General features: G+C 59.6%; 4 protein-coding genes across 4 annotated transcripts; 2 read left to right on the top strand and 2 right to left on the bottom strand.

Annotated features, from left to right (window-relative positions):
• Positions 1-781: 781 nt before the first annotated feature.
• On the top strand, positions 782-1,877 carry BXZ73DRAFT_82335 (uncharacterized protein; the record flags this gene model as incomplete). The annotated part of the gene is made up of 4 exons (XM_048023687.1): positions 782-873; positions 1,019-1,118; positions 1,156-1,257; positions 1,296-1,877. The coding sequence occupies 4 exons, from the start codon at positions 782-784 to the stop codon at positions 1,875-1,877; spliced, it is 876 nt and encodes a 291-aa protein (XP_047871848.1).
• A 2,708-nt stretch (positions 1,878-4,585) lies between these two features.
• On the bottom strand, positions 4,586-4,759 carry BXZ73DRAFT_56276 (uncharacterized protein; the record flags this gene model as incomplete). Its single annotated transcript, XM_048021456.1, has 1 exon — positions 4,586-4,759. A coding segment is annotated over one exon (174 nt), but the record flags the coding sequence as incomplete, so codon positions are not given.
• A 916-nt stretch (positions 4,760-5,675) lies between these two features.
• On the top strand, positions 5,676-6,432 carry BXZ73DRAFT_16111 (uncharacterized protein; the record flags this gene model as incomplete). Its single annotated transcript, XM_048017527.1, has 2 exons — positions 5,676-5,789; positions 5,842-6,432. Coding segments are annotated over 2 exons (705 nt in total), but the record flags the coding sequence as incomplete, so codon positions are not given.
• Positions 6,433-10,013: 3,581 nt separating this feature from the next.
• BXZ73DRAFT_82337 (uncharacterized protein) lies at positions 10,014-10,387 on the bottom strand (the record flags this gene model as incomplete). Its single annotated transcript, XM_048023688.1, has 2 exons — positions 10,014-10,082; positions 10,145-10,387. 2 exons carry the CDS (start codon positions 10,385-10,387, stop codon positions 10,014-10,016), a joined length of 312 nt encoding a protein of 103 aa, XP_047871851.1.
• Between the last annotated feature and the right edge of the window lie 7,387 nt (positions 10,388-17,774).

Here is a 17,774-nt window from a genome sequence, read left to right on the forward strand (position 1 = left end):
GTTCCCGCGCATCGCTGTGCTCTCTCAACGAACATGCACAGATCGGCCGTCTGACGGTCCCCACACCCTCGACACACTCCCCGGCGCCGCCGGACATCATCCAAGAATCCCTCAACGAGCGTGTTCAAACCAACCAGACACGCGCCGCTACTCCAAATGCCCGTTGGTGTCAGCGCCGAGCCCAGACAGAGCGTGCTTGCGACTGACCACTCGTACGTGCCTCTCATCCTCTGAGCCCTTCTCCCAGCCAACACTTCCCTCTGTCTCTTCCATCGTCCGCACCCCTTCATTCCACCGCGCCGGTGCCCCACCAACGCCCGCCCTCCGCGCCAACCATGTCCTACCATCGGCCTTGTTCGCGCAGGAACGCGCCAGACGACATCTCAATCATCCGTACCACGGCCTCACCTAACTCTGAACGCCCCAGGCCGTATGTAACCCTGTGCGAGGTAGGTGCACAACATCCCTACACTAAGATCCTACGCTTACATCTCGTGCAATCAGAGAATGTGCAGCACACGCTCGCGCTCGAGCGTGACCATTCGTTCTCGCAAAACGCGACGCATAACACTCGTAGCGTGGTCCCTATCGGACGCCTGCCGTTCCGTCCTACCCCAGCTCACTCGCCTCTGCAGGTACACGCACCCAGCTTCCTCGCAGTCGGTGCCAGTGCACTCGCAGTCTCACTGAGGCCTACGACTGGACGCTCCCTGCGCTAACGACGACACATACGTACGCACGGTGCCGAGACCTCCTCATAGCGATCTCTGGCCCGCTGCCTATGATTCCCCTCCCCGTGCGCCTGCACACGTTCACGGACACCATTCCAGCCGATGTCCCAACCAACAAGCCTTCCGCGGCGGACACGCAGGCGTGCGTGTTTTCGATAACGGAGGACGCGCCCAATTGACGGTACCACCCGCGCTCGCCATGCCCGCCAACGTCCAACAAACCGCCTGCAATCGCCGTCCGACTTCGCTCTTTCGACTCGAGGACTCTTCCTCGTTTGCACCTCAAGGCATCGTGGCGCACAACCGCGTTCCTCAGGGCCCACACCGGACGGGTACTCGAACCTGGTCGACAGCTGGAGCGTCGGCGTGATTGCCATTGCCATGTGCGTCTGTCCGGGTGTGCTGACCATTTTCTCCTCTCAAGCTCATGCAGGGCACCCCGTTCGACGCAGACCCGCCGAACACGGACATCCATACCAACATCACGACCCGCCGGGTGCGGTGGACGCTCCTGTACGAGTGCGGCGTGAGCGAGCAGAGTGCATGTGCCCTCCTTCTTCCCAGCCGCGCGAGCTGACCTCGGCCCCGCACACACCCACAGCCGAGCAGCTCATCCGCGCGCTCCTCGCGTCTTCCCCGAGCAAGCGCATGTCGCTCGGTGCGCTGTACCACCCGTGGCTCGCGACCGAGGCCGAGCTCGAAGGCGCGCCCCGGCCGCTCCCCGCGACTCCCCCCGCGCTTCGCACCGCGTCGCTCCAGTCGCTCCCCTCCGCCCCCTCCATCCCGGACGGCGGGCCGGCGGCGACGCTCGAGCACACCCCTCCGCCCGCCGCCCCGCTGATGGGACTGCCCGGGACGGCGTCGCTGCTCCGCATGGACGGGGAGCAGGACGCATGGATGCGCTCCGCGGCGGGCTCGCGCATGTCCCTCGACGCCCCGAGCCTCATCCTCGCCGTGCACCCGTCGCCCGAGCGCGCGGCGGCCCCCGTGCGCGACGCCGACGCCGACGTGTTCAAGCACGGCCACGTGCTCTCGCGCCCGCGGTCCGCCGCAAGCGAGGGGACCCAGCGCGAGAGGCTTCAGCGGCGGTCGGAGGTGCTGTCGCGGGCGCGGCGGGCGGGCGAGGAGCTCCCGGCGCCTTCATAGGACATGCGTACGTGGGCAGGGAGGCTCTGGGCGAGGTCGGTGGGGGCCTGTGGAGGAGCCCGTGGAGAAGCCCGAGCGTCACGCAATGAAGGAGGCCACGGGCCGATGCGATAAAACAAGACGCTTGAAGACGACACACGGGTCGGGAAGTCGCCGATGCGCACGGGGTGAAGCGCAAGTCGCTGCCGGAGGAGAGTGACGACGAAGGATCGGATACGCGGCGCCGCTGCCCCCGCAGACGCAGGAGCAGGACGACCCCGAAGAGGAGTCGCGTGTGGCAAAGCGGCTGCGGACGGAGCTGTCGATGTCTGTCGCGGACGTGGACGGTGCGGACTAGTCGCGTCGGCGACGCCCAAGATTGCTCAATGTGTACGTTCTTGTCGTGCCTTCGTGCCGATACTTTCGGTGTTTCGTCTTGTCGTACTCTATCGAATAAACATACCCATAAGTACGTGTGCGAACGTTCTCCGGATGCTCACTGGAGTACGATATTTGCACGTGCTTCAGCCTTCGTCAGCGGTTCTTGTTCTGAAGGCCGACGTGTGCGCAGAAGGAGGGGCGTGCGCGAACGAGGATCATACATATGTAGCCTGTACCCCGTAGGCATCACCACAGGTACGGTTCCCTCGGGTATGGGTCATCCAACCCGTGCAGACACACGGTGGACCCTCGGAAACCCGTGGAGGTTCGTGCGCTCAACACCATGGCATTACACAGTGGTATTGCAGAGCACCGCATGTATATATGCACCGTAGGCGCTGAATTGTAACTATAAACTCCTCTGACGAGTCTAAGCCCCACTCCTCCTGACGCGCAGGCCCGCAGGCCCGTTCGCGATCGTGTCAATACCTTAGACATGCACCGCGCCGCGCGCACGAGCAGTGGCACGGCACACGCTGCATCCCGCGTTCACTGTCGTCGTCGTGCGTTTGCTCTACGCCGCGCTCTGACGCACCAAGTTGGAGGTAGGCCAGAGCGGGATCGGTCATGGCGAAGGGCCTCACGTCGAAGTCGAAGGCCGTGCCGGCATCGCAGTGCTGTCGGGAGAAAGAGACCGCACGGTGTCAGCGACCGCGGGGCGAGAAAATGGAGCATGCGGACCTGCAGTGCGTAGCGTTCCACCCATCCGCTTTGTCGCCCCAGAACCTCGCGGCGGGGCGCGCCTGCTGGCGTTTGAGACACGTGCGGAGAGCGGTACCGCCGCCGTGGCTCAGGACCGTCCACTGGCGTGCGGAACGGGGAGGCGGATCGGAATCGAAGTCGACGAACGTCGTCGTGTCATCGCCGGTGAAGGTGACGAGGGACGGGAGTCGTCGAGGGGGAAGCGATCGCGCGCGACAAGCATGTGCGCAGGTCCACGTACATCAGCGTGACGCTCGCCGCCTCCGTGGCCCTCACCGAACGAGGTGAACGCGTCTTGCCAGATGTATAGCCCGTCCGCCGAGTGCGAGGGGAGCCCGAGCCGGTCCATCTGGATGGTGTCGTGCCTTCGCTTGAGGTATTACTGCCACCCGAGACGGAGGTCGAGCATCACGAGCTGGCCTGGAGTGAGCTTGTCGGAGATGCGCGCGAGGGGAAGATAGGGGTAGGGAACGATGAACCCGCGAAGTCGATTCGGGTGCTGGGATTCGGGTGCTGGGGTTCGGCGAGATGCTGTGGTAAACATGCAAGACCAGCTTTCAACAGGTAAGAGGTGCCGTTACTGGCGTGTATGGCTTAAGATGTGATGAGGGAGATCCCTGGATGAGTACAGCAACGTCTACGCACTCGAAACAACCGAAGTGCTTGTCAACCTCCTCGATGACCATCGATTCCCTGTGAGCCTTGCCGATGATCTTCACGGAGACGTGGTGTTGCGCGCCCGCGAGTCGAACAAGCGCACAGAGCGCGGCTAGGTCGTGCTTGCATGGACGAGCGGGACGTGTGCGGGGGCGGAGGAGGGTGAGGCGGAGAGTGGGGGACAACACCGGCAGCGACGTCGTGCCGCACCCACGAGTCGGACGTGCTCGCGCGAACAAGCAGGAGGTGCGCAAGAGCGGAGGAGAGCAAGGTGGAGAGCACAAAACGGGGTGTACTCACCGAGCTAGTGGTCGCCGGAACTCATGGCGACCCCAACATCGTCATCTCCGAGTAGAGGACGCCCATGTGGACGTCCGCAGGTGTCCACCGTACGTGTGGTAGGCCGGGCGGGCGAAGCAGGAGGGGAAGGCGGCACCGAGCACCGGGCACCGGGCACCCGCGATTGCAGGTGCTCGGCCGAGGCGGGGTGCGCGGTGGAGGGCGTGAAGCGGGTGAGGCGGATGGACGAGCTTCTTCACGTCCGGATCCCATCCTCGCGTGTCGTGCGTGTCGTGGGCGCCACTAGCAGATTCGGCAAAGGAGATGGCTGGCACCAAGCGGCGGTGGACGCCTGAACGGGGCGTAAAGCGTGAAAACGAGACAGACGGGGGGAGGAGGATGGTGCGCACCGCTCGCGTTCCCGCTCCGTTGCTGCCCACCTGGGCGCGTCTCCACTGGCGCGTATCTCTGGCGCCCTCGGAGGTGGAACTGTGCGACGTCGAACGCGAAAACGGACGTGTCGGACCATCCCGCGCGCCCACGCCCGGCGAATTTGATGCACGAGCAGAGGCCAGCGTCGGACATCGACTATAGGCCTCTGCTTCGTCACGTCTCGCCGAACTGCGACAAGTGCCACCCTCGTTGAAGTACTAGCGGAGTCGCACCGCCAGCGCCTTCTCACAGAGCTTTCCAAGGCAGCTCAGAAGCACGATCGACCGGTCCGCCTTCAACTTCGAGTACATATCGTCTTTCTTGGGTTTGGGAGTAGCTGCTGACACCGCCGACTTGGATTGTGACAGCGAGTAGGTGACATGGTCAAGGCACGCATTGAATACGCCGCACGGAGCGCCTCGCACTTCACGTCGTGGACGAGAGCATTCATATAACGCTATCTGAGATGATCCTCCCTGGATGCTGGGCTCAATCTCCGTCGCCTCGCCGAGTTCGCGCGGTCAGCGCATGCGTCCAACATGGGTAGGCCGTCGTTTCTCTTCAGCTCCCCTCCCGCTCACTCCCCGTCCTAGTCCCCGCCCACGTCCCCACCCACATCCCGTCTCGCGAGATCCAGCGCTCAGGAAAAACTCCATCCCAGTCAGCCTCACGAGTCACTATGCCCCCCTCGCCGACCGTCTCTGCCAAGGATTCACCCCGCGCTCCGGTGCGCACAAACGTGAATTGCCCAATGAGGCGAACGACCGGCTGATGCACTCACACCCAGACCTCGCCGCAATCGTCCCTTCAACGAACCTCCGCAGATGATCATCGGGACTTGGCAGAGACCGCTCGTCTCCCCGAGGATACGTGCTCCGCCGGGACGACCCCAGTATGTATGTCACTCTTTTCAGACCCTACAATGACTCACGAAGTTCGATCAGGTGAACGCGTCCCTTGACAATGTATGCGCCCTGCTGAAGGAGATTCTTCACGAATTCAAGAAGGTATATTTCAAACGCTTCCACGTCCCTCTCGTATGCCCACTATCGATCAGCCCCCACAACCGGCAAACGAGGGGATTGGAACGGAACGGAACGCTGGTGGGATCGAACCCGTGAGTATATCATTCACACGCAGCCAGATGGACATTCATGGGGTGCGCAGACTCGTATCGAACCATCGCTAGCAGCAGGAGATAAAGAACTGCCGGATATTCACGGCGATGTGATAGTACGTCCCGCATCTCACTCGTTTGCATTGATACATGCCGAATAATCTGAACGATAGATACTGCCTACTAAGAATTTCAAGCAGGCGGAGATCGATGCGGCGTGGACCGAGACCAGAAAGACGGTGGAGAAGTATAGTGACGAGCTCGTCGACCAGTGGAACAAGGAGATCGACGGCCTCCTGACCTTTGTACGTCTCGACGTTTGTGCATCGGCAGTGACCCTCACCCGCGATCGCTTAGGATGGTCTGTTCTCCGCCGCTCTCACCGCGTTCAACACCATTGCCTTCGCAATGCTCCAGCCTCAATCGAGCGATCAAACCAACGCGATCTTGACTCAGGTCTCTGCCCAGCTCAAAAGCTTCGCCCTCAATCCCTCATTCGTCAACTCTACCGCCTTGGCGTTCGGGGACATCGTGCCGACCCCGTTTCGCCCCGAGACCTGGGCCGTCTGGGTGAATGCGCTCTGGTTCACTAGTCTTACATTCAGCTTGTCGTCGGCGACGATCGGGATCATGGTGAAGCAGTGGCTCAAAGAGTACAACACCGGGCTTTACGGGTTCTCCGCACCAATCACACGGCGCCGCATCTACCGGCTCTCGACCCTCGAAAAGGCGTACATCCCTGCTATAATCTCGCTTGTGCCTCTCCTTCTGATCACCGCCGTCATTCTGTTCTTCGTCGGCCTCCTCATCCTCCTCTTCCACTCCGATGTCCGCGTCTTCTCCGCCACCGCAGTGTTCGTTGGGATGCTCCTGCTTTTCATCATCGTCACAACCATCGTCCCCTCGATCAACCCCTCGATGTGTTACTTTTCGCCTCAATCCAGGGCCTTCCTTCCTCTCTGGAGTGCCATTGTCTCCTTCTCCCGGTTCGTTGATATGTCAATAAAACCTGTCCTCATCGTGCTTTGGCCCCCTTTCTTATTCTGCATTCCATTTTTTTCCTGTTCTGAGTCCGAAAATCCCTGGGCGGAAAGAGTGTTCGAATTCCTCCTCTCACTCTCGATGGGATTTCCAGAGCCCACTGTATGGAAAGGCGACGAAGAGGCCATTCTTTCACGAAGCGCAACCGATCTCGACGCTCAGACGGTCCACTGGGCGTTGGTCAGCTCTCAAAACACGGGCTTGGCGCACACGGCCGCGATGTGCCTATCCAGCGACCCACAGGTTGCCAAGTCGTATCGGGAATGGACCTTCAAACGCCTCTCGGACCTCTACGGGTCTCGGCTTCAATGGCCAGGATTTATGATGAAGATGTTTACGATCCCCGTCTTGCATGCGTACGGCGGATTCTCTGTTGAAATGCTCGAGAGTGGAGGAGACAAAGGCGCTATCCTCCCGGCGAGCACACCCGCTTCATCTGAGTATATCGAGACTGGGACCCAACTGCTCTTCTTCAGCATGCAAAGAAAGGACGAACCCGCGATCACACAGTTAGAATGGGACAACCTGTTGCTCAGCAACACGTTCCGGGAGATCCGTGACATCAGAATGTTGCAACTCGGTGCGTCTGTGACTTCACCAGTTACTGAACCCCGTCGAAGTCAGAGCGCTCACCATGACCGCAGCTGCCTTCGCGGCAGCTCACCGGATGCAAACGCTCGTCAGCGACCGTCGCCTCCGACGCGCAGACCCACCTTCTCAAGACGTCCTCACCCGGGAGTTCAAGTTCATGTACAGGCATATCGACTCCATCTGGCAACTCGTCGAGCACTCGGCGCCCAGGATTCGTGAGTGCGACGGCATCGCTGCGATCCAGCCGTTCGTCGCGCACGTGTTCTCCTCCTTCGAAATGCTCCTCAACACGATTGACTGGTCGTTGCCTGTATCACCGGACGACGCCTGCTACTGGTTCCGGACAATCCTGGACGACATACTCCCATTCCACTCCCATCACTCAGACGGCATCCGCCGTCTGGTCACACCGTCGCTCGTTGCAGCGCTCGAGCGCGCGTTCATACAGCTCGTTGGAACTGAGAATTGGCGTCAAATGGAGCCGGGGGATATAAATGTGGTCATGTGCGAAAATCGCCTCCTCAATCTCACGTCGAAGGTCCCGCCGTGCCGGGCCCCTCCACCGGACGCGTCGTCTTCTGCCGCAGGTCCTCAATCGGAGAAACAGAACGACCAAGCTACGGACCCCGAGCTCGTATCCGTCCTTCATTTGTGCGATTCCCGACGCTGACCCCGTCTCACAGCCCTGCGGATTCCCCCTTGGAGGTGGACGCCGCTGCCACTCCACACGAAATGTCCACAGCGCCCGACGCAGTGACCGGGACCCGACTGCTCGTCAGTATACTAAGAACGGTCGAACCCACGAGCGCAGAGTCAGAATGGGACAAACTGTGGGAAAACGACGCGTTCCAGAAGATCAGTGACGCCGGAACGTTGCACCTCGGTGTGTCTGCAACTCCACCTTCGACGCCGTCCAAGTCAGAGCGCTCACTGTGACCGCAGCTGCCTTCGCAGTAGCTCACCGGATGCAAACGCTCGTCAGCGACCGTGTTCTCAGGCACGCAGACCTTCCTTCTCAAGGCGTGCTCACCGAGGAGTTCGAGTCCATGTACAAGAATATTGACTCCATCTGGGAACTCGTCAAGTACTCGGTGCCCAGAATCCGCGAGTGCGACGGTATCGCTGTGATCCAGCCGGTCGTCGCGCACGCGTTCTCCTCCTTTGAAACACTCCTCAACACGAAAGTTGACTGGTCTCCGCCCGTATCACCGGACAATGCCTGCTCCCACTTCTGCTGTATCCTGAACAACATACTCGAATTCCACTCCCATCCCTCAGACGGCATCCGCCGTCTGATCACACCGTCGCTCGTTGCAGCGCTAGAGCACGCGTTCACACAGCTCGTCGGAACGGACGACTGGAGTCGAGTGGAGGCTCATGGTTTCACGCCTGTGCGCAGGTGCCAAGATCTCCTCCTCGATCTCAGGTCGAAGGTCCCGCCGTGCCCTCCGCCCGATGCGCTGCCTCCCACTAGAGATTCTCAATCAGGGGAACACAGCGACCAAGCTCCGAAACGCGAGTTCGTATCCATCCTCGCCATTTGTGGGACTCCCGACGCTGACCACTGCGTCTTCGCACAGCCCTGTGGATTTCCTCGCGGCAGTGGACGCGGCTACCAAGGCTCCACACAAAACGTCCACAGCGCCCGACACAGAGACCAGGACCAAAATACTCATCAGCCTTCAAAGAACTGCTGAACCCGCAAACACAGACTCAGAATGGGACAAATTGGGGTACAACAGCGCGTTCCAGAAAATCGGTGACGCCGGAACGTTGCAACTCGGTGCGTCTGTGACTTCATCTTCAACCCTGTCCAAGTCAGAGCGCTCACGGTGACCGCAGCTGCCTTCGCGGCAGCTCATCGGATGCAAACACACGTCAGCGACCGTGGCCTCCGACGCGCAGACCCGCCTTCTCAAGACGTCCTCACCGGCGAGTTCGAGTTCATGCGGAAGCATATCCGCCCCATCTGGCAACTCGTCGAGTACTCGGCGCCCAGGATCCGCGAGTGCGACGGCATCGCTGCGATCCAGCCGTTCGTCGCACACGTGTTCTCCTCCTTGGAAACGTTCCTCGACACGATTGACTGGTCGTTGCCTGTATCACCGGAACACGCTTGCATCTGGTTCAAGTATATCCTGGACAACATACTGGAATTCCACTCCCATTCCTCAGACGGCATCCGCCGTCTGGTCACACCGTCGCTCGTTGCGGCACTCGAGCGCGCGTTCATACAGCTCGTTGGAACTGAGGAGGAGGAGGTTAACTGGCGTCAAATGGAGCCGGAGGATGCAGATGTGCGCGAGTGCAAACGTTGCCTCCTCGATCTCATGTCGAAGGTCCTACTGTGCGCTCCACCGGGCGTGCCGTCTCCCGCCGGAGACCCTCAATCGGAGAAACACACCGACCAAGCTGAGGAACCCGAGTTCGTATCCATCGTTGCCACTTGTGTGATTCCCGACGCTGACCCCGCCTCACAGCCCTGCGGATTCCCTCGCCACAGTGGACGCTGTCGCCACTCCACACGAAACGTCCACGACGCCCGACACGGCTCCTGCCACTTCGCCGGCCGCCTCCATGGATATACCACGCACACCGTAGATTTTCGTCGTGCACGGGTTGAAGTGTTGGTGCTTCATGCGCAGGACTACCTGAGGACGTGGGATGACTGGTCCGGGGTCCTAGGCCTCATTCTTTCGTGTATGTCGATATGGCGAGAACAGAGAACGAATTCAACGACATAGCTTGTGATGGCAGTCAGACGCGAAATTTCATTCTCCAGCTCCGCTTCCTCTTTCGAGTCGGCAATGCTGGTCCTGATTGAAGCGAACGAAGTTACAACATGTCATCGAAGGATACGAGAAAACAAGAAAAACGCGGTGCGGTCTGATTACATGTCATCCATCGTCCGTTGTTTCGACGCCGGCGTTCCTCCACCGGCCAAGTCGCTGTTCTGACATCGGGCACTGGAACAGAACCAGACATAAGCTGTTTTCCACCGACAGGGGGAAGCAGGGAAGGCACTCACGGTGATGGTATACGGGGAACGGCGCATCTCACGAGCCTGTTGAACGCCCTCATGCGCCTCCGGCGGTCCAGGCTCATCCTCATGGAACTCGTCTCCCTCGAAGCGCACCCGGAGGACATTGCCGGCGTCAATGTATATCCGGTCCGCCAGGTGTGAGCCAAGGGTGTTTCCGATCCCGGCAGCCAGAAATGTGCTCGCTCTTTCGGGTCCCTGGGGGGACGACATGGGTTTCGGGGAAGACATAACAGAGAGAGGAGCACGTACGAGGCGCAAGGTTCCAGAAGGTAGACAAGGGGAACGTATATGTCGTCAAAGATCCGACAGTGACTGGGCGTGAGTGAGCTTAAGGGCGCGAGAACAAGGCGGAATAGACGGACGTCGGACACCGTCCTCATCCGAGGACTTGATCTTGGTGAGGATGGCCTCGGATCCAAAGGGACGGAAGACGCAGAGAATTGGTAGTCATAGTGTGAGACAGACTCACCGATCTTTGTACCACAGACATCCATCTCAGAGCCGCACCTTGCCCTCCGCTACCCCCACGAGGTCGAAGACGCGTGTGCACAGACCGACGCCGTGCAAGACGCGTCTCGCGTGAACCTCGTTCAGCTGATTGGTGATATCCTGTTCTGGAGGTATGTAGACGAACTGTGCCGGATCTACAGCGACTGCGTCCTGTCGGGTTCACGTTAGACATCGTTGGTTGCAAAGGAAGAGGCACGGACCTTGATCACGGAGAGCTGGAACGTAGATGGCAGGACTCGGTGTTCTTCTCGAAGCCCGGACGCGTGCAAGTACGAGACGGGCTGAGGGCGCGCGAGGCGGTGTAGGGGGCGGGGAAGGGGAGCTCGCTCAACGCGGAGTCGTCCTCCTCGCGTGCATGACGCAATCGAGCGCCTGCGGTAACGCCTCTTTCGCCCAGCGCTTGGCGCTTGCTGACCAGCCTTGGACTCGCCGAGCAGGGCGCACCGCGGTCGACGCAACGCCTCATCCACGGCGTACCCGCCCATCTCGACGCGTCAAGACCTCGCCCGACACATTCACCTACAGGTTGTTGCGTCCCAGGGCATACCGCGGTCGACACAGCCCGTTACCCACAGCGCCCCGTCGACCATCGACCATCGCCGCCCCGCTCCTCCACGCCTCTTCGGCTGGCTCGTCCGTGAATGCCGGCGCTTAGTCGTCCGACTCTGCCAACGAACGCGCAAAGTCAGCGGCACCCGGCAAGAGATCTAACGACACACAGTGTGAGTGCGAGCTCAGTCGGGGACAATAGCGACTGGATTGCTGTACCTAACGACACACAGTGTGAGTGCGAGCTAGGTACAAGATACGTAAGTACAGAAATAGAGGAACAATATATGAATAGAAACATACCTCAGTCGGGGACAATAGCGACTGAGGTATGGGCGAGCGGTCGAGCGAGCGCTGTGCCGGGGCGTCTCGGAGAGAGCCGAGGAACTGTACAGTACCAACTAAACTAAAATAGGTATGGCCAGTATCGGACGTCCGTCCTCGAGCTGCATCATATGAGATAAGATAATGTAAGGAATCAACACTCCCCCTCAGCGAGAAGAGACGGATGGAGATGGAGCGAGGCCGAGGGAAGTGGTGTGACGGCGGTGAACATCGGTTGAGAGTCCTTTGGTGAGGATGTCCGCGACGTTCTCGGCGCCTGCGACATGCTCGAATGCGAAGTGGCCCTTACGAGCCGCCTCGCGAATCCAGTAGTATGCAATATTAACATGTTTGGTTCGGTTGCTGACCTCGTCGGTGTTCTTGAGCATCCGAATCGCGGTGGTGCTGTCCATGCGGAAGAGTGTGGAGGGAGCGTTGTCCATAGGAAGGAAACCGAGCTCCTGGAGCAGCTGACGCATCCATACGACTTCGCGCCCGCAGTTCTCGGCCGAGTAGAATTCCGCCTCCGTAGTGGAACACGCAACGGTTGTCTGCTTCTTCGCGGACCATGCGATACATCCTTGACCAATGAAGATGGCGTACCCAGATGTGGACTTCATAGCTGGTTGGTCGGCATGTGACGCATCGCACCATGCAACGGGGAAGATGGAGCCCTCTCCGCCGACGGTGAGAACATAGTCCCGCGTGCACTTGAGGTACTGGAATATCCGCTTGACGGCACGCCAGTGAGTCTTGTTTGGGTTCGACATGTACTGAGCGACGTTCTGTACCGCCTTTGAGATGTCCGGCCGAGTGTGAACCGCGATGTGCATGAGCGTACCAACCGCCGCTGGAAACTTTACACGTCGCATGAAAGTGGCTTCATCGTCGTCCAAGGGGCCAACCTGTGGTTCGAGCTTCGTACTGAGATCCATCGGGGATGCGACCGGCAAGGCATCTGCGAAACCAAATTCTTCCAGTGCTGCGTCGATCTTGTGCGCGTGTGAGAATGAGATGGTACGAGCTTCGCGATCGCGTGTGACCTGAACACCAAGCAGGAGAGATACTTCTCCGTTGTCCTTGATGGGCACGTGCTTCGCAATCTCGGCCTTGAGGGATTCAGCGTCGACGTCGTTTGCGCAGAAGAGGGCGAGATCATCAACATGGGATGTGATGGCTTCAAACTTGTCTCCGTGTCGTCGGAAGAAGATGCACGGGTCAGCCAGTGAGACCGTGAAGCCGAGTTCGAGTAGGATCTCGCGGAGTTTGCGGTACCACAGATGCCCGGACTGTCGAAGACCGTAGAGCGCTTTCTTGATGCGCCAGACCAAGTGTTCGAGTCCGGGTTGCGCGAAACCCGGTGGTTGCTTCACGAACGCTTCCTGATCTTCAGGGATGTCACTGTTCAAGAAAGCGCTGTCGACATCGACGACGTGGATGGCCATACCAAGCATGGCAGCTATGGCCATGAGTGCTCGCATCGCCTCAGGCTTGACGACCGGAGCATGAGTGTCGAAGAAATCGACACCCGGCTTCTGCGAGAACCCTTGGGCAACTAGTCTAGCCTTGTAGCGGATGATTCGGCCGGTAGCGTCGCGTTTCAAGGCGTAGACCCACTTGGTGCCGATTGCTGATCGTCCGCGAGGGAGGTCGACGAGTTCGAAGGTACCAAGGGCTGAGATCGATTCGAGCTCCTTCATCATCGCAGCGATCCACTCTTCAGCGTCTGACGAGTCGACTGCAGACTGGTAGGATTTCGGCTCTTCTCCAGTCGAGAGGTAACAGTGGTCTAGGAGAGCGTCAAGAAAGAGTGTTGCGTCGACCTCTTCCTCGGATTCGTTGGAGGAGTGTGGCTCGTCTCCGTTGTCGTCATCCGGACGGGTTTGCGGAGCAGCGTCTCCTTCATCCGGGACGTCCTCGACACGTGCAGCCTGGTTCTTCGTAGCTTTCAGCTCCATGATGCGTGTCGATCGTCGTGAAGGCTCGGTTCCATGCTTCTCGCGTCGAGTGCGACGTGTTCGTGGACGTGCTCCAACGTCTGTAGGAGGCGGCAGCTGAGGTACGTTTGGCTCCTCACGATGCAGTGGTAGCGGTGCACGCTCTTGTTCTGCTGGTAGCGCGTCGGCAGGCTGAGACGTGGTTGCAGTGTGCGGGCTGTTGTTCGGAGGCTCGTCGTCTCCCTCAGTAGGGTAGAAGAACGAGTCGTAGAGTGGCTCCCCCTCAGCCTGCGCGCTGTTACCACGTCGTGGCCACCCATTGATGTCTTCATGGAAGTCGACGTGGATGGACGAGTGAAGCTGCCAGGAGGACGGCTCGAGCACCCGGTAGGCCTTCTGCGTTGGTGCGTAGCCAATGAATACACCTTCGACCGCGCGTGCTTCAAGCTTGTTGCGTGAGGGAACATCACCCACGTAAACGTAGGCTCGACATCCGAAACGGTGAAGGAAAGCATAGTCTGGGGGATGTCCGAAACGCGCAGCGAACGGCGTCTTGCGACCAGGCAGCGCGGACGTAGGGTTGCGATTCTTCGTGTACACGATGTAGTTGACCGCTTCACCCCATAGAGAGAGAGGGAGTCCGGCATCGATGAGCACTGTCCGAGCGCGATCGAAAATGCTACGATTCTGGCGCTCGGCTACGCCATTCTGCTCCGGAGTGCGTGGTGACGACGTCTCAAGTCGGATGCCGGAGGAAACGCACAGCTCAGAGAAGCTGCGGTTGATGAACTCCCCGCCGTTGTCCGCGCGAATCGTGTCCAGCTTCTGTCCCGTCTCGCGCTCCGTTCGGGTAAGCCACTCCTTGAACGTGTCAAAAGCCTCGGATTTGCGGCGCAGGAAACCCACCCACACCCAGCGCGACCAGTGGTCCGTGAAGGTGATGAGGTACCGATGCCCAGACCGAGTCTGAATGGGAGCCGGTCCCCAGAGGTCCATCGAGACGAGTTGCAGGCATCGCACGGGATGCGCACCGGAAGAGCCAGAAGATGGCGGGAATGACGCGCGTGTCATCTTGCCCTTTACGCATGAGGGACAGGGTGGGTCGGGGATGCGCAGCTGCGTAGGCGTGAGCTTGATCCCAGGAAGTCGCCCAGACCGTGCCATGGCGCGAATAGTGTGGAAATTGAGGTGCCCGAGGCGACCGTGAGCGAGTAGCAGCACGCGTGAAGCCATGTCGTCCGTTGTGTGGTACGACGTTATGTCTTTAGGCAAATCGAGGTGGTAGAGGCGGTCCTTGCCTCTGCTCCCGGTCATAATCGTGTCGGAACGGGAGAGCGCACGTCGAAGGAGGTCCCCACCATCGCTGATCTTGAACGAGACACAGCGACCCATGCCAAAGAGTGTGTAGCAGCCCGCCTCGTCGAGTCGTGGTACGGAGATCAGGCTGGGACGTGACTCGGGAACATAGCAGGTGTCGTGAAGCCGGAGACGCGTGCGTGATCCGTCCGGCAGGGCGGCGATGAGTTGTGCTTCCCCGCGACCTTCAACAGCGGTCGTGCCATTTCCGAAACCGTGGATAGTGGAGGACGAGGGGCTGAGATCGGCGAAATCCACCCGTTGAGAGTGGACATGCGATGACGTTCCAGAGTCGATGACGATAGGTGGGAGCGAGGAACGAGATGGAAGCGCAAGGGAAGACGAGTCTTGAAGGGCAATGAATGGTGATGCGCACACGAGAGGGTAGCAGGAGAACTCGGAAGTGAATAAAACGGTGTCGCTGCGTACAAAGTTCGAGTGCTCGCCCTCTGAGCCGATGTTGCTCTTCTCCTGCGTCACATTCGCCTTCTCCTTCCCCTTATTCCAACCTCCGCCCGACGCCTCGGCTCGCTTGCGAGTGCGGCACTCCTCGTAGTTGTGGTTCTTGCGGCGGCAGTAGGAACACCACTTGTTACCCGCACGCTTGAACCGGTCGATGGCGGCATAGGCATCCTCCATGTTGGTGACCATGACGGTATCCTGCGACGTTGTCGTGGCTGTCGCAATACCGAGCGCAAGGCGTCGTTGGTTGCGAGCGCCGACCGTGACGTGCTCGAGGGTCGTCTTGGTGGTCGAGTCGAATGGGATGGTGGCCGCCCAAGACTTCCATTGTGTGCCTTCACCCGGTTGATCGCGAAGAGTGGCCAGGAAAAGGCCCGCAGCGAGGTCGTCGGCGAAGTCGAATCCTGCAGCGCGGATGTGGAAGACGGCATCTTGATAGGCGCGGATGTGATCTTCAAGGCCGTTGACGGAGGATAAGTGAGAGTTGAGAATGGAAAAGTAACCAACCGCGGAGTGGATGGTGGTGCGAGAGTATTCGTTCTTGAGCGCGGTCCACTGCTGGTGTGCTGTCTTATCGAGATCGATCGTGACAACGATACTTGCGTCGACCGTCTGGAGAATCCAGCTGGATGCGGCATTGTTCTTCCGGTCCCACTCGGCGGCCTGCGCAGTGTCGCTGGTCGATCTTGGGGTGCTGCCTTGGACAACCTCCCAAACTCCGGCATGTCGGAACGCAGCTGTCATCCTCTTCGACCATGGCGTGTAAGTCTCTTCTCCGGTGAGCGGATGCGTCGTGGGGAGAGAACCGGACATTGAAGGGATGACCCACGCGTCCGGCGAGGATCCGGCGCCAGAAGAACCTGCCATCGGACCGGGACTCGGTGGAGTGGATGTGGGGTCTGGATCCGGGTCGGATTTGGGCATTCAGGAGCTGGACAGCTCCTCTTCGTGATGCGTATTTGATCACGGGTATAGTCCGCCGTGTAGGTGAGCTCGCTCTGTCTAGACGCGGACAGGGCTCATAACCTAACGACACACAGTGTGAGTGCGAGCTCAGTCGGGGACAATAGCGACTGGATTGCTGTACCTAACGACACACAGTGTGAGTGCGAGCTAGGTACAAGATACGTAAGTACAGAAATAGAGGAACAATATATGAATAGAAACATACCTCAGTCGGGGACAATAGCGACTGAGGTATGGGCGAGCGGTCGAGCGAGCGCTGTGCCGGGGCGTCTCGGAGAGAGCCGAGGAACTGTACAGTACCAACTAAACTAAAATAGGTATGGCCAGTATCGGACGTCCGTCCTCGAGCTGCATCATATGAGATAAGATAATGTAAGGAATCAACAAGATCGGCCCTCGACGCACCCCCCACCACCAGGCGTTATCGTGCACGAACCCGTTAGCGGGCGTGTGCAAACCAATCAGGACGCGTACCTCCACTCCCAATGCCCGTCGTTTTACCTGTCCCGGACTCCCGGAGCGGGATGCAGACCAGAGCGTGCTCGCGGCCGATCACCCGTACGCGTTCACCTACCTTCTCATCCTCCCAGCCCTTCTCCCACCCAAGACTCCCCCTCCGTCTGTCCCACCGTTCAGACCCCTTCGTTCTACCGCGTCTATGCCCTACCGACGTCCGTCCTACCTGCTAACCACGTCCTGCTATCAGCCGCGTTCAAACAGGGGCGCACCAGACGGCACCGTCGCCGTCGAATCATCCGTCCCTTGGCCTCACCTCACCCTAAACGCGCGAGGTCGCCTGGTCTCAGTCGAATGTGACCTTGTCCGAGGTAGGTGCCCAACGTCCCTACACCAACATCCCACGCTCACATCCCGTCCAAGCAGAGAATGTGCCGCATGCGCTTGCGCTCGAGATGGACCATTCGTTCTCGCAGAACGAGACGGACAACGCTCGTACCGTCGAGTCCAAGCCACTCGGTGGCAGTGCTGTAGCCCGTCGGTAACGCCCATACGAGGTGCCCGCGTCGCCGTCGGTAACGCCCATACGACCTCGTACGAGCCCCAGTAATGTAGCCGTCGGTAACGGTCGTACGAGTTGTCAGGGTGGGAGACTTGTCGTTCGTAGATAGAGCCCTCGCCCAGCTTCCCTACGTGTAAAGAAGTAGTAATCGGTACCACAAACAATGCAAATAGCACTGTGCTGCCCTGCACCGCCATTACCGAGGCCATCCTTCCTCAGACTCAACATCCTGGCCCGTACTCGGGGCCCTCAGGCCAGCACGCAATTTATCTCCAGCAACGCATGGAATGTTAAGGTCGGGGCCGAGCGGGAGAGCAGAGGGGAACGATGTGGTGCGAGGCGAGAGCGAGCGGAGCGAGCGGGCACCTAATGAACGCGGTAGCGTTAATCTCACAAGTTCGGGACGAGAACGAGTTAATCAATAGTGAGCTAACCTAATGAACGCGGTAGCGTTAATCTACGCATACTCGTCAGTTACTGAACGGGGCTAGAC

This window comes from Epithele typhae (genome assembly GCF_022376455.1).
Source record: "Epithele typhae strain CBS 203.58 chromosome Unknown BXZ73scaffold_111, whole genome shotgun sequence".
Classification (NCBI taxonomy): Eukaryota; Fungi; Basidiomycota; class Agaricomycetes; order Polyporales; family Epitheliaceae; genus Epithele; species Epithele typhae.